Here is a 24,883-nt window from a genome sequence, read left to right as displayed (position 1 = left end):
TTTTACTTTAATTTCTTTGAAATATCAACTGATTGAGAAGACATTATGCCTCGTGAATCAAGTAATTCACCTTCAACGGGTAACCCCAATTCTGGTGAAACAGATACGAAAAAGCTTAAGCCTTGTTGTGCTTGTCCTCAAACCAAACAAGCTCGAGATCAATGGTGAGTAGTTTTCTCAATTTTATCAATTCATTTTTCTCCTTCTCTTTTAATTCATTCTTTATTTCATCTTACAGTATAATTGAAAATGGAAGAAACTCTCAAGGCCAAAGAATTTAAAACAATTTATTAGTGAAAATTTCACTGCCTGTGCTAATCGTTTTCCTTTTACAAGAAGCACAAATTAGAGGAAATTGCAAGAAGATTGGAAAGGTTATATGGACCTAAAAGAAGACGATTATCAAGAAAGTGGTCAAGCCAATTCCAAATGATGAAATCAAAAAACTCGAAACAACGATTGAATTACTTTCACATGATAATCAATCAATTGGTTTCATTGAGAGTAGTGGTAATGACACTTATCTTAAAATGCGTAAGTTTAACAATTAGATTACAATATTTTGCCAAATTTCTAAATTGTTTCTCCAATTTATCTTTTCCTAGACAATGGTAAAACTTATCCCTGGTCACATTCAACTCCTGTTAGAGTGACAAGAAACAATACCCATTTATTTTTGGTTTGGTTATTTACTCACTTTCTCTTCAATTGTTACATTGTTTTACTTTAATTTCTTTGGGATATCAACTGATTGAGAAGACATTATGCCTCGTGAATCAAGTAATTCACCTTCAACGGATAACCCCAATTCTGGTGAAACAGATACGAAAAAGCTTAAGCCTTGTTGTGCTTGTCCTCAAACCAAACAAGCTCGAGATCAAAGAGTAAGGAGAAAATGAGATCGGTTAATGTTGACAGAGTTGGATATGTGTAAATATAAGAAAACTTTTGATGGTCTTTTAAACAAGCAGATCATTTTGGCAAGAAATTATCACAAATGCCTCCGGTCACAGTTTCGTTGTATTGTAAGAAACGGACTTTGATTAGTCCCTGTATCAATACCAAAAGTTACTATACTCATTGGTCTGAGCTTCATTACCAGGCGATGAAATTTATAACCACTCATCTTATGAATAACTAGAAAATCACAAAAGACAATTTAGATAAACAAATAAACTTTTCCGATTTAAATTTTGGTCAATAATCTTTTTGTTAATGTTTATTGCATGATAATCATAATACATGTATGATTTTCCAGTAAAAAAATGCAGAAAAAATCATTCACAGTTATGAAGATTAACTTTCATTCAAAATACTCGAGGAAAAAAAAGAAAAGTTCAGTTATTCTCTTGTTCTTGGTGTTTTATCGTTGAAGTTTCAACTCTTTTGACTCTCATTGGTTCAGATCCAATCTACCTAACTCTAGAACTTTATTGTTATCTCTTTCATAAATTATTTAGGTAACAAATTGGTAATATCTAATTGTTTTATTCCAAAGATCGTAGATTATTTGAAGATCCTTAATTGCTGCTGGTCGAGCAAACATTGGAGGTAAGCTAAGTGTCTTCTTTGCCTTAGACCATTTCTCTATGTTTTTGTCGATTAAAGTCAATTTAGAACCTAAATCAGTTCGATCAATTGCTGCTTTGTCGGCCAATAGTCCGGTGACATAAACATCATCCACCCAAAAATAAAGTGTACTCGTTGATTGGAGATACAATTCAAATACGGCATACGAAGTGAATATGATAACCCAACCAGAACAATAGTCTGGATAATGTTTCCCAGGAAATTCCTATTTTAAAGAGAACTGAATAAATATAACTAAATTCTCAGGGTATTGATAACATTATTTATTATCAGATAAACTAATTAATGTCGAAATGATTGAAAAATACTAACCTGGTAAGTTACTTTCCATTTACTATTAGCACTCCTTTTTGGATATGGATTACGAACGACGAAACAATTAATAAGTCTTTTTGGTTGGGTTAATGAATTAATCATTAATCCTTTCAAATGGTTAATCAATTGATAAGTATCAACGAAAATATCATCATCCGTTTTAAGGACAAATTTGGCTGAACGACAATAATATGTTATCCATTTAAGGCCCATCACATGTTTGTAAGTTAAATTACGATATGTGTCAACAAAATTTCCTTGAATAATATCACCATGAATCTTGTTCTCTTGATTAATTGATCGTTGAAGTTCAATATCATCAACTAGGCCTAAAAGGAAAACCCGGCGAATCTGAGAGAATGAGATATTCTGAGAACTGGCCCAAGTATCACGAATTATTTTACGCTTTTTAAAGTTATTTGGAGCACTATGAATAAATATTAACAGGAATATATCAACACTATTGGAATCATCATCTGGTGAGATTGAATTGTTTCCATTTTCAATCACAATTGTATTGTCAACAGTTTTTAACAAAGATGATGATGATCTGTGACATGGTAAATTATTGATGAGAAATCGAAAGTCCTTCAAATCAATCAATTGAGACTTATCATTATCCTCCAATTTGGATAAGTCAAATGAGCTTTTATACTTGGGGATCATCGGCATCATCATCGGTCGTCTCATTGAAATATCTCGAGTAACCAAAGTATTCCCATCGTCGATATTTAAACTGATCAATACCATCATACAAAGAAAGATACATAATAATATAAGATTGAAGAAATTAGGCCTAATCCAAAACCGATGAAATGATCGGGTTTTCATCATTTTGGATATTCGAGTTGATTACAATTCCTTTCATCAGTAGGAAGAGTCGGAGAGAATTTTTTTATCACAGTCAATATTGAATCATTATTTTCTTCTTGATCACTAATAGAAAATGGAAATTTTTTTCGTCATCTTTGTACTTTTGTTGATCATTTTCTTTCTTATTCCAAACAATTTCACTTTTAATTATTCTTCCAGGTAAGGTCGGTCGATTTAAAGAAAAAGAATTTATTTTCTTCCTTTTTTTGCTCGTTTGTTCTTCGCCTTCAAATTGTGATGCTTTGCTTTTCTCTTCATTGTTTATTCAATATCTATTCAGGGGGATAAAAGAGAAAAAGGTGAAGAGAATTTAAATCAATAATTAACACTGGAGCAAAAATAGATGTTAATTGTCACCGAAAAAAAGATCTTTGTTTACTTTAAGGGAGAGAAATGAAAAGACAAACACTGACAAACACTGACAAACACGACGATTGATTCACCGTGTTTGTCAGACAAGATGATCCATAGGTAAAATGAAGATCTTACCTTTTTTACTCATTGATGATTAGAAAATTCTGATGGAATTAAATTGATCCAATTTAGAAACATAATTAAATCAAGAAACATCATCACTGATGATAAACAAGAGCCGAATGACAATCAAGACTCATTTTCTTCATTTACTGAGTTTATAATCGATTATCTGTAAATATAAAAATCGAAAAAATTTATTCGATTGATTAACTTAAACATTGAGAAATCGACGCTTGGAAAACTTAATTTTAATCAATGAATTTTCTGTCTTGGCTCATACGAAATATCATAAGATGAAGAACCATGAATATTCTTCATTAAATCAGATAAAATGAACGATATTGAATAAAAATACCAACTGAATGATAATCGATTAGAGCGATAACATGATGAAAAGTTCAGTTCGCTGACTGGCTAATTGAAAATAATTACGAGGTTTAATTACTATGTGAATGTTTGAATAACTAATATAAGAGATGGTCGATTATTCTGATTGGATTTTGAAAAGATTAAAATATGAATTATGAAGGGGAAAATTCCAATTGTTTAGATTATCCCATGAGAGATTGAGGATATTCAGGATTTGGAAATTATTTTTATGACGCAGGCTTGAAGTCGATATATTTTCCCTCTTTCCTTTCAGGGAGATATTGAGTCTAAGTGGTGGGAGTTTGGGTGTAAGAGAGAGTTTCAGTGTTCAGGTTAGTTCACCAAATAATTTCATCTTCAATGTTGAAACGTGAAAACCATTAATGGTCAACTTAATTGTCAGTGGAAACAATTGGAATGTTTCATCACAATCATCAACTAATTAGTTCCAATAATCAATTGTCCAGATAATAATTGACCATAAACAAAGTGATCAAATTGTAACTCTACTTCTAAGTTGTGATATTAAAACTTTATATCCATGTTAATAAATCACCGCCAAAAACAATGAGTTAATCAATAATGGAAACTGAAATTATCATTAACTCAAAATGATGAGAGTCAAAGTGATTGTTAAAATTTTAGGTAAGTTTAACAAAACTAATCTAATAACAATCAAAGAGCAATCAAATGATAACATGTTGTTTCCAATACTGATTGTCAATAGTTATCAGTACAATTGAACTGAACGATTCAAGAATCATGAGAGAGAGAGAGAGAGAGAGAGAGAGAGAGAGAGAGATCTGAATGAATTAAAGATGATAGAGATGGAAAAATGATCCATATATAAGAAGGTAAAATGAACAAGTTATCATGCTGAACTAGATGAAGATCCATGATTGGAGCCTATGAAGAAAAGGATATACGAAAGCTCATCAAAGATGAAAATGAAGAAAAGTCATTCAAAGAGTGAGAGATAATAGTATTGATGAAACTTAATGATAAAAAAGAATACGAAAAAGTAGTATTTCAAGTTTATAGAATTTTCTTTTCATTTCTCTGAAATTCTGTTCTCCCTTAGCATGATGATGAAATACCAAATCTCATTCAGAATTCACCTGAAAAATTGATACAAACAAATGGATACAAATTGAAATACTTTTGTTTATTCAGAAAGCATATGAACCATTTCCGATTCCGTTTCCATTAGCAAGAGAAAGTCTTCCCATGTAACCATGAATCTCCCACCCCACCCAATCCTTAACCACCTTTACAATCAAAATCTTTAGAAAAAGTTTTCCAATCTAATCAGTTGTTAACTAAATCATGTTAATATCGTTACATTTAATCATAACCGTTAAAACTGTTGGTTAATTCAATGATTATAAAACAATCTTATTATTATAGATGATTAATTAAATTATTTGCAATGTTAACAATTATCCAATTAGATTATGATCAAGGTAAATTAATCAATTTTATCCGATTGTTAAACCAATGTAATTGTCTGTCTAAATTATCAATCAACTTGAGTTTAATTGTAAATGACATTTTTTTGTTTATCTCACTCTCATTGTTAATCACATTGAATTAAATTAAATTGTTGTTGATAATCATCCCATTTCCTCCAGAAGGCTTGTTAATTAAACAAGAAAAGTTAATCATTAGAGAAAAAGAGAGAAACAATTTAATTCAATTGTTTTATGTTCAAACAATTAATATTGATCAGTCTTCTTTTCCTAACAATTAATCATTGATTTCATCAGAATCTTATCAATAATTAAACCGGAAAAGGACAAAGATTGTTGCAATTAACTTTTCACATTATAATTAGAGTTTAATATACAACAATTAACGTCTGAAACTGTTGAAAAATTTAGTAACAATTAACAGGAACAATGGTGATGATTAAAAAAATCAACGAATAAACAATTTAAACAATAAGCTTAGAGTTAATTGTGAACAACAACCATTACAATATCTAAGTTGATGGTTAGATAATTATCAAGACTGATTAATATAATTAAAGTTTAACGATTAATTGAAATTAATCACGAAACACTTAGAGTATTAATTGTTACACTCACCAAGTGCTATAACCAAATTAGTTAATTTGTCATTCGATAGTAATGTTAAAGTTACTTAAGGAGCAACAATTAACTAATCAAAGTGATTAAACTTTTCATCAATGTAAATATATCTGACTTACATAAGATTATTAGATAATTAAACGTCATTAAAGCATATCAATTAATCATGAATTAAATTGAAGTTCAAGTGCAACTAAACTAATCAAAGTTATAATGATTAATACATTTTCATCAATTGATATAACTTATTCAGATAATGATGATAATAAGATAATATCATAACTGATTGTCAATTAACTTTTATATATTATGATTTTGTCATCAATTACTAAATGTATAGATCAAACTGTTCAGATGTATTTCAGTATAACTGTCAGAGAGATAATATTTTTATCCTTGATTGTCAATATGTTTTATTATTATGATCACTGTCTCTTAATCATGTTGATGTTATTTGAGTAAGAGATGTACAGAGTTACCTTCATCATCCTTATCATCATCATCATCTTCCTAGTTTTGTGTCCATTTCCCAGATGAGACTGATGAAACTGTGTCCATCTTGTCAATTTATCCTGAATGAAGTAAAATTGTCAACATTGAATCAACTCAATTCATCTGAACAGTTGACTAACAATGATCAACATTATTTCAAATCCCTAGTCCAATATTGTAGTTGATTGTTATTCACAAATTGTAAATTGCTAACAGTTAAATCACAATTCTGATAATAATAATACACAACTAAATTAAACAAATGTCCAACCTTATCCAAAGAGCAATCGAGATTAACCGGAAACGGAAATGATGCTGATAAAAAGTTATTATTATTTTTTAAACTTTGTGATTATTATTATAAACAAAATTAATTTGTTGATTGTTTGATCATTTTGATTGATTAAAATGGACAAGTGACATTGAATAGACAATCAATAATCAAATTGAAGTGAGTCAATTAATTTTATTAGAAAATAATCAAAGTGAAACAATTTATTTCATCTCGATCATTACAAAATATCAACATTTTATTAATTAATTGAATAAAGAATCAATTAAATTAGATTGTTTTTACATCGACAACAATTTATTTAAATTGTAAATCATATACACACACTCAATTGAGTGAATTTATTAAATCAACAAAGTAACATTAACGAAACAATCAACTCTCAAGGGGATTAAAGATAAAATTAATTGTATAGTTGATTGTCATCTAACGGTTATAATTAAAAGGCTACATTGAATTTCAGCTTTTTTTACATCAAAACAATTAGTAAATTTTGATCAATCGGTTGCAATTTAATTCGGATTGTAAAAACTTCATTGACTCGATGACTTTTTCAGGCTCATGAATACTGAAAAGGATCAGGATGATGAGAGAGAGGATGAAGCTGAGTAATTTAAGGAAACAATGGTTGGTGTAGTTGTTGTTATTAGCCTCTTAATCTTAATTGATGCTCTTATCATTAATTAGCTTCTTTCAACATCTTCATCTTTTTCTTTTCTTTTCCTTATTTTTGTCCCCATCATCTTCATCATCATCGCCATCTTTTTATGCTTTTCCTTTTAGCTCTCTTTGTCTTCACAATCATCTCAATGGGCAGTCTTACAATGACCATTGATCCTCAATTCTGGACTGACCAAAAGGAAATTAAATTAGTCCATGGGAATGATTATTCAGCTGACCAGCCAACAATATCTAATACTAATATTGTCACCAAAAGTGGACTTTATTTCACTCATGAACCACCAAGTAAGGTGACATTTTTTAACACTGATGGTATAATCGTTGATTGTAAGGGCAATTCATCCGAATCAATGGTAAAAATAACCTGGTCAAGTTCCTCTGGTCAACGATTAATGGACTTTCCTGGACTTCGATACATTCGTAATGATGGTTACCTTGTTTTCCCTCCTTTCAGTCCAAATGATTACAAGCAATCAATTCATTCAACCAGCTACATTTGCATAGCCACGGATAATTATGGTTCAATTTCAAGTCGATTGGTAACAATTAAAGGAGGTAAGTAAAAAAATATCAACAATCAGCATATAAATCAAATAAAATCAATTCCCAGCAGATTAACTCATTAACCTTTACACAAATTATCATTAAGAATCTGATTACAATAAATACTTTGTAGATAAAATTTGATCGAAACGAAATCAACTGATTTACTAAACTAATACATTATGTATCCTAATCGGGTGATAATGTGTATTTTCATGGTAATCAATTCATCAGAACTTTCAAGAATCAATAAATAAGATTAACTGACAAGCTTTTTACTTATCAATTGAAATGAAATATTGAAACTTTTGCATTCTCATTGCTTGTTTATCATGTTTATGAAAAGTTTCATCATATATTTTGATTCATAAATCGTTATTAGTTATTGTCAATCGATGATGACAAAATATTCACCATATTAACAATTTAAAGAGAGAGAGAGATGAAGAGTAAGATGAGGACTGAAGGAAAAGTTCAGGGTAATATTGAGTAACCAGAAACTCGTATAAAAGTCACAAGTTATTCATTGAATGAAAAAAATTTCAAGTGACAGCGATGATCAATTCGTCATCTTTTTTTCACTGAATTTCAACAATACCATCTTCATATTCATCTTGCTCTTCTTCATCATCTTCAACCAAAGAAACTCCAATTTCAATAGATTCAAAGTGTTAAGATGATATAGTTATGAGTGAGATGATGATAGAAAATGATGAAAGAAGACAAATCTTTATGAACCAAGTAAAGTAAATGATAGACTCAACTTTGAGATTCGCTTAACCTTTAACCCTTAGAAGAAGATAGAAAAGTATAATATGAATAACAGCAATGATGAAGATGAAAATTCTCATCATTATCTTACCTTCTAGATGAAAGACACTTGATTGTGAATAAAGTAATAATAAGACTTTGTTATTTGAAAATTCACATCAAATATTTTATATTGTAAACTGAACTTTTCATCTCGCTGAGGTTATTCAGTTTCCATCTCCTCCTCCTCCTCCTTTACCCACTCCAGTTATCATGATCATTGGCTAAACTTGACTACTTGTGAGCTTCAAGTACACACAGAATCAAATATATTTATTTTTTTGCTGAGAAAAAAAAAATAGATGAAAAAAAAGTTCCAAACCAACATTATCTTGAGTTTGTCAGGTTATGATGAAAGTGATGAAATTTCAATCTCATCTTGAGCAATTCAATTCAAACCAAATGATGGAAATTGTAATAATAGGGAGATACTGATAATCTGAACCATGATAATCATCATGATGATCAATTCAACTAACGATATGTTGAGTGAAAAAAATACGAGAGACTTGAGGTTAAAATTGAAACAATTGGTGATAAATTGTTATTATAACAGTTCCAATGAATTGTATGAAATTCAGAATCAGAACTTTTGAGCAGAAGAGACAAAAAGAAAAGCTATTAATATAAAATCAGAGTAATCAGTAAGTGTATGTACTCAATGAGGGAGATAAAATTCAAACTTGGAATCCGAGGTTTTCAGGAATATTTTTCAGAATTGATATTCTTAAAGTTTAATGTCTAATGGGTTGGATGACGAGGATAACTTTCAATTTTACTTTCATTTTTCATCATCATCATGCTCATCCCCATAAGGTATCATGTTTACTTCATCATCATCCTCTTGTTAAACAGAGAGAGGAAGAGAGAGAGAGAGAGACTTGATTGAACCAATTTTGAACATTTCAACAGGGAAAGTATATATCATCATGAGAGTTAAAAAAAAGGTTACCATGAATTTTTATCGGAAAGTTTCATTTCTTCATAATAATAATCATCTCCTCCTATGAACAATAATGATATTGCCTGAATCATTCCAACAGTTCAAACATCCCTGTAGGTTCCCAGTGATACCAATATCGAGTATAATAAATTGTATCACATGGATGATATTATTACGATGGAGAGAGAGAGAGAGACTTTGAATCCAATTATTCAATCAACCAGAACAAAATAACCAAACTCGAGAGAGAGACCTTTAAGGTCAGAACTTTGTTGGAGTAGAAAAAAAAATCAAAACAAAAAGAAAAGTTAACATGATTTTCCAACTGATTATCTGAATGAAATTTTCAGAATGGAAAACAATCATCATACACATTTGAACTTGTATGAAATTCTGAGATTCAATTTTCATCCTCATTTACTTCAGAGGAGAAAAGTTAAAAGTTTACCTTCACATAATCACCATCATGATGTATTTATAGCTGTGAATTAAGATGAAAATTCAGAGGATGAAAATGAATCCATCAACAAAGTGGTAAACATCATGTTCCTCCCTTTGTTTTATTCAAAAGTATAACAATCTGAAAAGTTCTTGGTGGCGGTGGATAAAGTTTCCAACCATCATTTGTGGCGGTGGGGGAACAAGAAATGTTCAGCTTCAACTCATTTATTTCATGAGAGTTTCCATACAAAAATATTATATGAAATTTGGAGTGAAATTTTCAAGAGGTAAATCTGTGTACATAATAGACACTTTAGTTGATAACTCACACTCTTCACCATGAGCACACCAAACCCACTGACACCGAGAATAATGATAATAATAAAATGTAATGTAACTTATATCTTTCTGAGCATTTAATGGATTCCATTCAAACAAGATAGATTCATGGTGTTTGGCAAAAAAAGTTCATATGTATTCACATTCCAGAGTTTTCAGTGGATTCCATAGCATGTTGTTTATTTGTCGTTCCTTGTTGTTATCATTGCTATTATTTCAATCCAAAGTTAGAAAAAAATTCACCGAGAGTTAGTCTATTTCTCATGTTATGATAATGATCATGGTAATTTCTTGATAATAGTTATGATTCAGGGGAACACAGGGAATGAAACTAGAATATATAACCTTTTTCATGGTGAAATTGAATCACTTCATGAACAGTTAACTAATCTTTCAGAAAAAAATAAGTCACCAACTTGACAAGAAGATAAAATTTGAGCATTAAAATGTTTACCTTGAGTTTCAATTCTGTTTCAGATTAAATTCAGTTTGTCTAGAGATAAATTCATGACTCACATTAAAACCACAGATTGAAAGTCTACTTTCTCTCTCTCTCTCTCTATTTCATATTTATTTCAGGCTGAAAATCTTAATATCCAGCTTGTTATAATCACCATGAAAATGAAACTTTTAATCAGACTGAATTTACTGTTATCATGAAAGTTATCAACATTATCCTAATCATTTCCCCAGTGGACAAGAAAATGTCATATTATCATTTTCATTTTCATAATGCTGTCATTACACTGGTCAATCGTTGATGAAGATTCAGAATTTTTCCCCCATGAAATTTCAGAGGAATCACAAAAGTGAAATATAGATCCATGAACTTTCAGGAATCAGTTACCATTTTAAACTATCCCTTGAGGTGAAAGTTACTTTTTTTGTCTAATATTTGCAATATTATTATTGAATGAATTTCTTAACCTTATGAATTCCTGCATCATCATGTAACCCTGTTGAATTCATATTAGACTGATGATTGAAAAGTCAATGAATATATTCAATTATTCACATTAATATCACTGAAAACAAAAAGATACACAAGTAACATGATATTTTCACTCTAAATCATCATGATTATGAATCATATATTATTCAGCAATATTAATACAATGAATATCAATTCAGATATTTATTGATATTGTGACAGTCATTAAAGATAATGATTATAATGATAATCATCATCAAAACTGTAATAATAAATGATGATGATATTGTCTGAATGTTTCAGCTATAATCAAGTGTATTTGTTAATGGTAACACTGGAAAAATGATAATTATCATGTTAATCATGTTGTTGAGTTACAGAGCTTGTTAGTAGCTGTTATTATTAAATTAATATATGTTAATGTAATTAATCACCATCACTGACCATTGGATAGTAAAATCAATTGACCCTGTTTGTTAAAAGCTGAAACTGGATGTTGATGGTTTAGTTTTTTTTCCTCTTCTTCTTTCTGGTTAATCGTTTGAATCAAATCCAATAGTCAGAACTTTGAATTGTTTATCATGAAACAAGTTAAGAACCAATGAAACTTATTCATTTTCACCATTTACACACAAGGTAAATCAATCAGGTGAAAAATTAGTCATGATAAATTCAGAAAAGGGTGAAAACCAAGAGTGACCATGTTTATGATTGAAATCATGGCTGGTTAATCTATTGGTGAACATTTTTCTGACATCAAATGAATAAGGTGAGGTTGATGATGATGAGGATCAAGAGGAGGATGAAAAGGGATGATAGAGGAGGAAATAGATGAAGATAAAGGTTGATATTGGTGAAAAAAGTTTCTCTTTTTTTTCATTTTGGGATGAAATTAATATAATCTGTAATTGAGGTAATCGGAGCAGAAGAGTATGTTACGACTACTACTACGACTACAGGGAGTGAGATTGGGAAGGGAAGGACATTGGGATGAAACGATTGAAGGTGGGATGGTGATGAGGATGAGGATAAGTTGAAGAGAATCATGAGTGAAAAAGAATGATGAAAAAAAGGATGAGGATAAACTGGTTAGGTAGATGAATTAGAAGGAGAAAAATAGAAGAAAAAAAAATCTTAAGAGAAACATAGATGACCCTTGATTAAGTAATTTGTCAAATGAGGATTCTTGTGATTCTCACCTTGGAACTATTCTGATGATCATGATGAAGATGCTGATGAAAATGATCATGTCTAAGTAGAAGGAGGGAAAAAAATTCGATGAAAGAGTAAAAGGTGAAATGAAGAGAGAGAGAGAGAGAGAGAGAGAGAGAGAGAGAGAGAGAGAGAGAGAGAGAGAAACGCATCATCATCATCATCCTTTTTCTTCATCACAAGATGATTAATTACACGAGAAATTGCAATGATATCTTTCCAATGTAATCAATGATTATCTTGTATCACTTTTCATTTCATCTCATGAATCATGAAATTCAACTTCATGGATAACACCAAACATTCAGGGTGATTACAATCAGTGGAAAAGATTAGAAATAGTTTAATTCTAGAAGGAGAAGGAAAAAAAAGAAAGGAAAACATGATGACAATGATGAACATTCAATCAGATTGAATTGAGAAAAAAAAATTCTCCAAACAAAATGATAACAATAAACGCCCATGAATAACATGAGAGAAACAAATTATTAGCAATTTATTTTACTCATTTGTTTAATCAGATCATTCCAAATGATATTTGGCTTATATTTATAATACCTAATCATGATTAATTTAATCTGTTGATTGATTCAGTGATTCGTCGCTCATTAACAATCCATGTCCATGATCAGCATATCCTTCCTGGAGGAATCGCTGCTTTTACCTGTCACATTTCCGGCTTTGAATCAACCTCACAATTAATGGAAGTTTCTTCATGGCTTGAAGAGCCCTCAGGCAGAGTGATAACAACAATACCGAGTAAATTGTTAACAATTGGAACCCTTTTATCAAGTAAATATTTATCACTGGACGATGGTCGACTTTACATTAGCTCGGTTTCATCTTCATTGAATAATAATCGATATCGATGTCGAGTTACCTGTAGATTAACTGGTGAAATATTAACAAGCTCATCAGCGGGTCGTTTAATTGTCGGAGGTAAATTAAAACAAATTCTAAATAATTAAGAGGAAAGAGAAGAAGAAAAAAAACTTTTAGCAATGATAAACATTCTCAGAATGAATTAAGATGTTGGATGATGAAAGAAGAAGATGAAGATAATAGTGACCACTGGTCAGAAAGATAATGATGCTAAGGAAGAAAAAAAAATTCCATGTAACTTGTCACTATGTTCATCTTGGAGAAAAGAATAAGACATTTAATTAATTAATCATCTTCTACCTTCTTAATACATTTTCTTAATTCTATTTCATTCTAACATTAATTCATTTATACGATTTATGTATTTACCTTTCATTTCCCACCTTCCATCGTCATCATGATTATCCGCTCCCTCTCTCATGTTTTCATCTTATATGGAAAAAAATATAAATTATTCAGCCCTTCGGGAACCATTTCCACCAAGAATAACATTGAAAAGTGACCTTATCATTGGTGAATTTGGAAGTCAAGTTATAGTTACCTGTATAGCTTCAGGTTATCCATTACCTCATTATAAATGGATTCCAAGATGGTCAATGGTCAAGCAACATCAACATCATTTAATGATGATAACTGGTAGTAACAAGAGTGATAACAGTAATGAAAATATCCCAAGTCCATCAACCAATAGTGACCATCAACATTATCATCATCACCATGGTTTAAAAGATGGTGATAATATCATTGGGAAAGATGATCGTTTCATTCAGGTTAATCAATTCCTGATCATCAAGAATCTTAATCAATCCGATATGGGAACCATTGGATGCTGGGCAAATAATTCATTGGGTCACGATAAAGTTTCAATTCAACTAATGGTTCGCTGTAAGTTTTACCGTTAACTTTTTGTTCACCTCTTGATCCATTTTCATAGTATTTACCTGAAAGAAAAGATAACAAAAGTTGTGGTCAGTTTATTAGTTTAAAATGTAAATAAATAATAACCATATTTTCACCATAAATTCAAATTTAATCATGATGGTTAAAAGTTCAGTAAATGAGGATAGACACACGATGATCCAAATCAGAAACTGACCACTTGACCAGCATTGAGAGATACTTGCACTTTATGGGAAACCGATAAGAGGCAAAAGTTTTTTTTCCCATAATGAAGTTCAAATCAATTGATTCATTTGAGATAATTAGAGGTTTCCGATAATAGTTGTAAATAGTTAGAGTTAATTGTAATCATTGGATTGATAAAATATAATAACATGATTGAGTTGATTTGATAGAAAAAAGTTCATTCATGATTAAAGGGATTCTTGTCAAAATGTTTGTGACCATTGGGCATCCTTAAGGATGGACAGTTATTAAATACATTCTGATACATTGAGAGTTAATCATGAAGATGATGATGAAAAAAAGCTAATAACTGAAGAGTTCTGATGTCATGAGGATTCCTGATGATGAGGATGAAGATGAAGATGATAATGATGAGTTTCTCTCATCATGAAAAAGTAGAGTTGATAGTGAACATTATGATCATTTTTTACATTTACCCTAAGGGTATGTTTACTTACTTTTCTTTACTATTAAATCCAATAAAAGAAATCATTTCATTTAGTAATCCTCAATATCTCATTAGAGTATATCAGTTTCAGGAATATATTAACATCTTGGTTAGAGTAGATTCATCATGTTAGCCTTATATATAGAATTGAATTGGAAACTGAGAAATTCAGTTTAAAATTACATAGACAAGGAATGAGAGAGAGAGAGAGAAAATCAATTGAACCAGAATCAATCAATGATAATAACTCAAACTTCATGATATATATTTTTATCAGTTAATTCGTGTTCATGTACAATCATTAGATTTTTCATTTTCCATGATGATGATCAACAGAAATTACTTCGGAAATTTCATTTCATCTTCATCCTGAACAACAAAATTTTATCATTCTTTTTATTTACTTCGTTCTCTCTTTCAACTCACTCCCATGAGTTAATATTCTGTGTATCTGTCAACTTGAATTCTGAATTTAGAAAACAATATTCATCAAACCATAAGGTTCAATTAAATTTGAATTTGCTTTCAATCAATATACAAAGAATCATAATCGATATGGAAAAGAAAAAGTTAAACAACAATGAAGATGAAGAAAATTTTTCATCCTCATTCTTCTCGTATTCATGATCATCATAACCTCATCATGATAATCATAATTTCATCATTTTAGTTAAAAATTTCATGATAAAATCATGATGAACATTCAATTTTCAACGAGTAAAAGAAAAACAAAGTTATTTGTTTCAGAGATGAAAATGAATTAGTTGTTAATGATTGATTGTATTCCAATGACGGTTCTAGATAACGGTAAAGAATAATTTAAAGATGAAGATGCTAAGTGATGAGGGAGAGAGTTTAACATGATAATTCTGTGAGTTGATGACAAGATCAACAGAACAATAGAAGCCAAATGAAGGCAAATACATGAATTGAGGTTCAATATTGTTGTCAGAAGTGTCATTGGGATCATCAATAAAAAAATTCCTATTTGCCTTTGGTCGATATATTATATCTTCGTTACCATAGAAACCAGAAGATGAGGATGAAGATGAAGATGTAAAAAAAGAACATGTTTCCGGAATGATGATCAACTTTCACACTCTCTGTTCATCCGGTTACACACAGAAAAAAAAGATTCTAGTTAATATACTTGTAGATCAAATGATTATCTATTTATCATTAATATATGAACGATTCTCAATGAATGAACATCATCTCCCAGAATCTATGGCTAATCTCATCTCTCTCTCTCTCTCTCTCTCTCTCTCTCTCTCTCTCTCTCTCTCTCTTTCTCCATCATTTTCATCATTCGATTTGTCCTCATCTTGCATCTCATCACTTTCTTCTGGCCTCTGTCTCTCTCTGTCTCTCTCTCTTTCTTATACAAGTATAGCTCCATTAAGAGTAAACTTATCAATAATCAGTGAATTTGAAAGAGACTCTCATGTAACTTTGATCAACTGTGATTATACCGGATATCCTGTTACCTCAATTGAATGGCGATTTAATGGTCATCCATTGAATTTATTGTATCCTTTGAATGGTTCATCGACAATTAAATTGTTAAATCCAAGTAGATTAAAAATTGAATCTGCAACAGAAAAGGAACAAGGTTATTTTCAATGTTTCGTTTCAAATGAATATGAATCAGTTAACGATATTGTCCAATTGAAAAAGTCTAGTAAGTATTATATTAGGTAACCACTAAAGTTTTTTCCCTTTTTTGATTCTTAATGTTTGCAGATTGATAATTAGAAAATTAGACTTTTGTTGATTATGAAATTAAGTCTATTTTAAAGCTTAAATTCTAAGCTTTCGAATGATACTAATTTTATCAATTTTAAAAAAATAAAAAAATTATCATTAAAATTTAAGAATAGGCCATTTCTGGTATTAGTCACTTTAGGCTTCAATGACCTGAAAATTTTTGATAAAATAAATTATTATTTAATTATTGAACTTATTTGATTCGAAATTTGGTGAATTTTGATAATCAAATAGAGGAGAAATTATTGCCTGAACAAAAAACGATTTAACATTAAATCCCCATAGAGAACCATTTTCTACCTTTTATCATAAAAACAGGTAAATTTTACCATTGCGTAGCATTATGAATTAGTTAATTTGATTCTAAATGGCAATTTCTCCTCTATTTGATTATCAAAATTCACCAAATTTCGAATCAAATAAGTTCAATAATTAAATAATAATTTTATTTTATCAAAAAAATTTTCAGGTCATTTCGAAGCCTAAAAGTGACTCATGAAGAACAGAGAAATGGCCTATTTTAATTTTTAATGATAATTTTTTTATTTTTTTAAAATTGATAAAATTAGTATCATTCGAAAGCTTAGAATTTAAGCTTTAAAATAGACTTAATTTCATAATCAACAAAAGTCTAATTTTCTAATTATCAATCTGCAAACATTAAGAATCAAAAAAGGGAAAAAACTTTAGTGGTTACCTAATAGTTAATTGAATCAAATATTTCCAATAATTTACTCAATTTACTAATCATTCTGATACTGATATTATCTTTACAGTTATTGCTCTACAATTTTTGGAAACTTTTGATTCTGTAATATTATCTGAAGGTGATTCAGTTACCCTTTCATGTAAAGTTGAAGGTTATCCAATACCAAGGGTCACTTGGACTCTTGACCATCAACCGATAACAACAATTACACCAAAAAGAGACATAATAACTCAATCAGATACAAAGGTTATTATCATGATATTAACATCAAGTATTCATGTATTTATACATGTAAACATTTTCTCCCTTCAAGATTAACATTAATTTACAATTTAAAACTTGAATGTTGGCAGAATTGTTTCAATTCTTGATTCATTTGAATTTCAGTGAACACTAATACAAGAAAAATACAACATGATATTAAATTGAGAATATTTTTGATGGTTCAACAAATAATATCATTTCCATTTCCATTTGAATGAAGAATTGAAGTTAACAAAACTGTCCAATTGATCCTTAGTTTCATGATAAATGTTTACACAATTTAAATTCTTTACCTTTAGTTTTCTCATGGTAATTCATTCATGTTTCATCTTTCATGAACACAGGAAAATGTAATCGTGAGCTTATTGAAATTACAAGGGATTATCCTGTTAGATGGAGGTTCTTATGGATGTGTAGCTGAAAATTCAGGTAAAAAGATTACTCATATACGAAAAGTTCAAGTTCGAGGCCTTCCATTCATAAAATCGCTCACAAATCGAATCACAATCGCCGGAAGCCAATTAACAGTCCATTGTCCGGTAGTTGGTTATCCAATTGATCGTTTAATCTGGATAAAAGGTAACAAATGAATAGTTAATCATGTGAACAATTAGATAATCTCAGGTTAACCTCATTTTCATCAGATGAACAATTCAAATGTAAAATCAACAATCATTTGATTGTTTCAATTTGTAATTTCCTAAAGTTATTATTGGGAAACTGAAAATTTGGAAACTTAATCAATGGTTTAGTAAACTACATTTTACTCTAATACATGTATTAAATTTAGTTAAATCAATTGAATCAGAAAATTATGACTACTGATTCAATTTTTACTTATCCTCAATGGTTAATCTTTGAAAAGGGAAAAGATTTTCAATCTAAATTGTGTTTGGAGAAAAGTTGATTGAATTTTCAAATTATTCCAATCAATTGAAATTTGTTGAGCAATTAACTTTTAATCTAAATTTCAATCAAAATATAATAATCGACAATTAAATATGCCAAGTAATTACATGATAGAATTACTTTACATATATAGTCTATTATTACTTATATGGTAAAAATCAAAAGAAATTACAATTCAAGTTGATTCAATTTTCCTACTGAAAAGAATTGAAAAGTTCAATCAATTAACTGAACTTTTTCTCAAAATAATTTCCAAGTTCATGATACTCATGATAGAAATTCATTTTCTTTTTTTGACATTCTCTCTCTTTGGGTCATCTTTAAGATGGTCAAGTTTTGTCAGATTCTAGTAATCAGAAAGTTCATTCAGATGGAAGTCTAGAATTGCGGAATCAGAGTAAAATCCATGATCAGGGTAAATACACATGCCGAGCATTCCAAGGGAACTATTCATCAGAATCAAGCTTCACTCTCTCCATTCAAGGTAAATGATTGAATTAAATTTTCTCACTTACCTATTGTTGAACCAGATTGATTAACATGTTAATTGCCAATCGGATTAATGAAAAAATGGATAATTTTTGGTTTCTTGTCAATCCTTTTGATCACTTTGTCAATTTACAGTTAAACCAGTTATTGAAACGTTCAAATTTCCAAGTGGACTTCATGAAGGTCAACGAGCTTCCATTTCTTGTACAGTTGCTACCGGAGATTATCCGATAATCATCACTTGGATTAAGGATTTAACAGTGATACCAAATGAATCCATAAGTCCAAAAGTCATCTCAGTGTCGGATTATTCAAGTAGCTTATTATTTGAATCTCTTGATGTTACACATCGAGGTAATTACACTTGTAGAGCGACAAATGAGGCCGGATTAACGGAACATTCAGCTTACCTGGAGATTAATGGTGAGAAAAATTGAAACATTGATTAACAAAAACACTAAAAAACAATTAAGAAAAATCAAAAATCTAAAGTAACGACTTTTGTTGCTAAGAGATTAGGTTAACCAATCAGAGATTAGAATCTTTCAAGACGATGAGTCATTTGAGCGACAATTAAACGGAGAAAAGAAAACAAATTACAGTCAAGTACCTAAAATTGTCCACTTTTTGTACGGGTTATTCGAAGAGCAGGTGATTTGAAAGGGGTGAAAATTAATCAATAATTTTGATCAAAAAAAATATTTTACTTGAACTAAACCTCTAAACAATCAGAAATTGTCATGAAAATGATAACTTTAATCTTTTTAAATTATTTTTATGAGATTTAATTAAGAAAAAAATATTCGCACTAATTAATTCAATGGGGGGTTAGTTCCAATTAGAAAGATGGAGCTACGATCGGTGGACAGTTTTGGGTACGGACAATTTCAGGTACTTGACTGTAACTCTTATTATTGCTAATTGTTGTCATTGAAACTTGTCCCAGTGCATATCTTTAATATGGGAGGTAATGTGTTGCATATCTTTCCCACTTTTGGGGCAGTATCCACATTACACCATATTTAGCACGTAAGTGTGCTTGAATTTTACTCGATCTGCCGGATACTGGTTTACCAATCCTGCACTCTTTGAATCTACATTCTGAGTATTTTTTTGGATGGTCCTCGTCATATGCAATAAGTTTTTTAATTTTTTTAATGTGTTTCGTTGGATCAATTTCTACACCTCCTTGAATAAATTTTATTAAGAATCGTTTTCTATCATAATCACGGCGTAAAGTTATGACCATTGTGACTTGGGTCGTTGTTTAATTGATGAATTGTTGAATTGTCATTCAAGCTGCAAAAGAAAAAGGTCAATTAGAGAGACAAGTTATCACCGTCTTTTTTGGAGTTGGTTAACTTGATCTTGTAATTCAGCAACAAGAGTTCCAAGTGATGCTGAATTCGTCCAGTTGAAGATGATGTAGATAAAATTTGAGAAAAAAGAGTAAAATTAAGAATTAAGAACAATTAGCTATTGAAGAAAATCTAAATTTTTTACCTTTTTTATTTTCATCACTGAGACTCTCTCTATCCTCAGCTCTTCTACCTAGAGATAATAATAAAAAGATAATTGAAATGAAAATTTTGATACCACGAGAAACTTTTGGCACCTTTGGGTATTTGCTATAAAAATCACTTAGCTGGTTTAGTTTTTCTTGCATTCACTTAAGCTTTACGTCCAGTTGATCAAGATGACGTTGATAGTTTTGGTGATGATAAAGACGTTGGAGCAGTTGAAACCTCTACAGTGGATGATGAAGATGAATAAATTCCATTCATCGCTGCTGAACACTCAGTTTGCTGTGGTGAAACTAATTGTCGTAGAGGTGATGAAGAAGATGCTATTTCAGTTGGTTCAATTGAACTCTGAGATTTTGATATCGTGGCTTTTTTATCCTTAGTCATTTTATCTAGAGATAATAAAGAGATGAATCAAATGATCAAGGTTATTCCGGTCATTTTGTTAGGATACGGTTTCAAGGTCATTTGATGGTCACAATCGATTTAAATCGCAATTACGAAGCTTCTGTGTTATTGTGACCATCAAATGACCTTGAAACCGTATCCTAACAAAATGACCGGAATGACCTTGATATTTAAATATGACAATTGAGTATGGCCTAAACCACCATAACTCGAGTCTGGCGTCTTAACACTCAAAATCAAAAAATTTATTCAAGAAAAACTTGTTGGAAACTTGGTGAGATGCCCTGTACATTCCTAATAATTAGTTGATTTTTTTGTTTGATTGTCTTTTAAATGATTAATTGTTTACATTTGTCGATTGTGATTAACAAAATGGTGTCACAATTAAAGTCTTTGGACTTACAATCCAATTTGTCTTGATTGAGATTTAATTTTCTTTGTTTATCATTTGTGTCTTTTGTTTACCTTTTTGCTTTAATCTAATTTTTTCTTTTGAATTAATTGTTAATCATTTGCTTTTATTTAATCACAGAGGCACCATTATGGACTCTGGAACCTATCGATAGCTGGTCAATCAAGGGTAACAAGGTGATAATCCATTGTCAAGCAACAGGATTTCCAATACCAAGGATTAGATGGTCAAGATCATTTGGTGAGTTAATTTTTTCCCCGGTTAATTGTTTACCTACTCATTTAATTGTCTTTCATTGGGTGAAGTGACCATTGGTCATCTCTTTTCCTGGCCTGTGTATTCTCACTTTGGCAGTGAGAATATCAATTAACCCATGTATACATATTAGATGATTAATTAATTATTTACGATTTTTTCTTTCTATATTTTCTCACCAATTCTTTTTTTTTCTTCTTCATTCACTTTGTTTATCTATTTTTAATTAGATTCTTCTGGGAAAGAGTTTAAACCAATTGCAAGTAATCCTCACATTCAAGTTCATGAAAATGGCTCATTGATAATTCATGAAACAATTACATCTGATTCTGGTTATTATCTTTGTCAAGCTCATAATTCAGTTGGACCAGGATTAAGTAAAGTAGTTAATCTTAATGTTTATGGTGAGTTTCATGTTTATGGGAATTTATTGATTGACCTACTGGAAAATTGGCTTAAGATCTTATCCATTAGTCGTTGATGTTTCATCTATTTATTGATTTATTTCTAATAATTGATTACTTTTGTTTCTCTCTCTCTCTCTCTCCAGTTAAAGCTCATTTCATTCATCACAAATTTCACAATTATTCAAAGTTGGATGATAATACAACCTTAAACTGTATCGCCCATGGTGATGACCCTCTAGATATCCAATGGTTTAAAGATGATCAAACAATTGGTTGGAATTATATTGGAACATTAAATCATCAGCATCATTCTTATGGATTAAAGGGTTTTTCGCATTATCAACTTTTCGAGGAGCATTTACCGAATCTTGTTCGTTCCGAGTTAATCATTAGTTCAGCGAAAAGGACTGATAATGGGATTTTTATGTGTCGATCATCAAATTCATTTGGAACCGATGAGTTAATTATTCAATTGACAATACAAGAACCTCCAGGACAACCAATTGATTTAATTTTAGAAGAATTATCTTCCCGATGGGTTTCAATCTCATGGAAAACTGAATTTGATGGACATTCACCGATAACAAATCATCTTGTCCAGTATATTGAACATTCACCATCATCAATATTACCAGAATTAACTTTAACTGATCGAACTAAAGTTATGATTGTGATGGGCGATTCCATGGTAGCCAAAGTAACTGGACTTCGTCCTGGTCAACGATATTCACTAATTGTGATGGCTGAAAACGCCTTAGGACGTGGTAACAGTTCCTTACCTATTTTGGTAACAACGGAAGAGGAACAACCTTCAACTCCACCCATAAATCTTTCACTTATTCCACTATCTTCATCTTCCATTCGGATAACTTGGGATCGACCAGAAATTAAAGGTCACAATGGTCAAATTCAAGGTTATCACATTGGAATAAGAGAAGCCAATGAAGTGACCAATACCTTCACCTATCACACGTTTAATGTATCTCACGATGAGGTGAATAAAGATGAAAATGATGACCGGAACAACGTGTCCAACATTAAATGGCAAAAATCGTCAACTCAACTTTCCTCCTTTTCTCAACGTCTTTCAATTATTCTAGATAATCTTAGACAATTAACCAAATATACAATAATTGTTCACTCCTTTAATAGTAAAGGGTCATCGCCGGCATCAACCGAGAAACATGTAACCACTTTTGGTATTGATCTACCGTCCACTCCTAATCCATCAATTGTTTACATCTCATCAACCTCAATTCATATTACCTGGACTCAGATAATTGATGATTCCCATCCTATCCAGGGTTATCATATTTACCATAGGACAAGCTCATCATCATCATCATCATCATCATCCACTCTTCAATTAATCCTGACAGATATGGTTCAATTGATTCAGATAAATGGTCTCAGATCACGTTAATTGGTCATCAAACTTTTTATACATTCCAAGGATTAGATTGTGGTACCATGTACAATTTTTACCTTGTCGCCTACAATTCAATGGGATTAAGTCCACCAAGTGATATAATCTATGCTAAAACAAATGGCTCTTTACCAATTACTCCCGATTATACTGAAGCAATTTATCAAAATTCATCATCAACAATTTATATCTCACTTGAAGCATGGAGATCATCTGGTTGTCCAATCGAAGAGTTTTCAATTCGTTATCAAATTACTTCCGGACTAATTTCTCGTTGGAATGAGTTAACTATTCCCAATGATATTAAATTGAAAGGATTGATTCCCATTGATAATTCCATTGGCTCATCAATTGATAAAATACAAATTTCTGTTCGTAATAAATTGGGTATAACTAAAGTTGAATACATTTTCTCACCAACCTCATCTTCAACATCTTCCTCATGGTCTTCAACTGATTTCCTATTATCAAGTAATTTATCTCGATCTTCCAAATCTGGTGTCGTAAATGTTTACAAAAAGTCCAATCAATTGCCGAAAATAATTACTAATCGAACTCACAATGGCTACGAATCAACCTTGTTATCGCAATTAATTTACTATGCAGCTTGGGCATCGGTTATCTGGTTAATTGTTTTATTATTTTATTTTGCCACTAAAAGTAAAATTTGGACAAACATGAGGGACAATTTGAATTTGAATAGTGAAAACGGACAAAACAAAGATCAACCTAAACACCACCAAGAGCACAATGAATGTTCAAACTCATCTAATGTAAACTTATCACCATCAACAACCTTACCCTTGACCGATACTACAAATTCAAACGGAAGCCATTGTTTAGATCAATCAATGAGCAATATCAACAATTGTATGACTTTGAAACTTCACGATTCTATCAAAGATCATCCACCTGAGACCATGATGACAATGGTTAAGATGACGGGAAATGGAGCCTCATATGAACCTTTATACTCGACAATCATGAAGAAACCACTTTGTAAATTAGTGAAAATTTAAAGAAACATTGTAATTAACCATTTGCACGTAAATGTCACAGAAAAGTCAATTTCTGTCAGCATTAACGATACTCATAAGTTCCTGTGTAAAAAATTCAACAGAAATTTTAAATTCCAAATTTTTTCACATTTTCCTTTAGATAAAAATCAAAATAAAATTCCAAAGCAATTGAATAAAGTTCCAAAAAATATTTTACTTTTCATTAAATTCGCAACTTTTGATCCTATAAGAATTCCAAGAGGTAGAACATGATTTTATATCGAATATCGAAAAATAGTAAACTCTCGTGTTCGAATTTTGTTGGAAAAGTTCTGATATAACATTGAAATTGAATTTCGATTACCATCCACTAGATGGAATTGATTATTCCACCGGTGGGAAATGATAAGTTCTCATTTTCTGGGAGTAAAAACTCCTACGGAAAAAAAGATGTGAATGAGAA

General features: G+C 30.6%; 2 protein-coding genes and 2 long non-coding RNA genes across 9 annotated transcripts; 1 reads left to right on the top strand and 3 right to left on the bottom strand.

Moving 5' to 3' along the window:
• Positions 1–1,215: 1,215 nt before the first annotated feature.
• Positions 1,216–3,413, bottom strand: LOC128386776 (beta-1,3-galactosyltransferase 5-like). The gene is made up of 3 exons (XM_053345855.1): positions 3,268–3,413; positions 1,903–3,050; positions 1,216–1,795 (listed from the first exon to the last, which is right to left on the bottom strand). Exons 2-3 carry the CDS (start codon positions 2,737–2,739, stop codon positions 1,457–1,459), a joined length of 1,176 nt encoding a protein of 391 aa, XP_053201830.1. The 5' UTR covers positions 2,740–3,050; positions 3,268–3,413; the 3' UTR covers positions 1,216–1,456.
• Positions 3,414–3,975: 562 nt separating this feature from the next.
• On the top strand, positions 3,976–24,636 carry LOC128386772 (cell adhesion molecule DSCAML1-like). Its single transcript, XM_053345847.1, is given in 13 exon segments — positions 3,976–4,269; positions 7,282–7,734; positions 12,993–13,337; positions 13,740–14,165; positions 16,247–16,534; positions 17,397–17,575; positions 17,938–18,172; positions 18,828–18,986; positions 19,127–19,414; positions 21,455–21,574; positions 21,820–21,993; positions 22,140–23,368; positions 23,371–24,636. Coding segments are annotated over 13 exon segments (5,001 nt in total). The 5' UTR covers positions 3,976–4,235; the 3' UTR covers positions 24,442–24,636.
• LOC128386799 (uncharacterized) lies at positions 13,215–13,961 on the bottom strand. Its single transcript, XR_008324927.1, has 3 exons — positions 13,822–13,961; positions 13,650–13,709; positions 13,215–13,354 (listed from the first exon to the last, which is right to left on the bottom strand). It is a non-coding gene; the product is annotated as an uncharacterized LOC128386799 (long non-coding RNA).
• LOC128386797 (uncharacterized) lies at positions 14,082–19,159 on the bottom strand. Of its 6 annotated transcripts, none has more exons than XR_008324921.1 (5): positions 19,018–19,159; positions 17,887–18,161; positions 16,341–16,444; positions 14,864–15,012; positions 14,082–14,221 (listed from the first exon to the last, which is right to left on the bottom strand). It is a non-coding gene; the product is annotated as an uncharacterized LOC128386797 (long non-coding RNA). The 6 variants fall into 6 exon arrangements; XR_008324924.1 differs by having other exon boundaries at positions 14,096–14,221; positions 14,286–15,012; XR_008324923.1 differs by having other exon boundaries at positions 14,097–14,221; positions 14,297–15,012.
• Positions 24,637–24,883: the final 247 nt, after the last annotated feature.

The sequence above is a fragment of the Panonychus citri genome, unplaced genomic scaffold, assembly GCF_014898815.1.
Source record: "Panonychus citri isolate SS breed McGregor unplaced genomic scaffold, ASM1489881v1 Contig00077, whole genome shotgun sequence".
NCBI classification, from domain to species: domain Eukaryota; kingdom Metazoa; phylum Arthropoda; class Arachnida; order Trombidiformes; family Tetranychidae; genus Panonychus; species Panonychus citri.
This window is presented reverse-complemented; position numbering and strand designations above follow the sequence as displayed.

Excerpts from the sequence above, each read along its gene's own strand:
- LOC128386776 (XM_053345855.1), bottom strand. The coding sequence starts at position 2,739 with ATGATGAAAACCCGATCATTTCATCGGTTTTGGATTAGGCCTAATTTC. Across the intron at positions 1,796-1,902 it reads AATGGAAAGTAACTTACCAG|GAATTTCCTGGGAAACATTA; the intron begins GTTAGTATTTTT and ends TCTTTAAAATAG.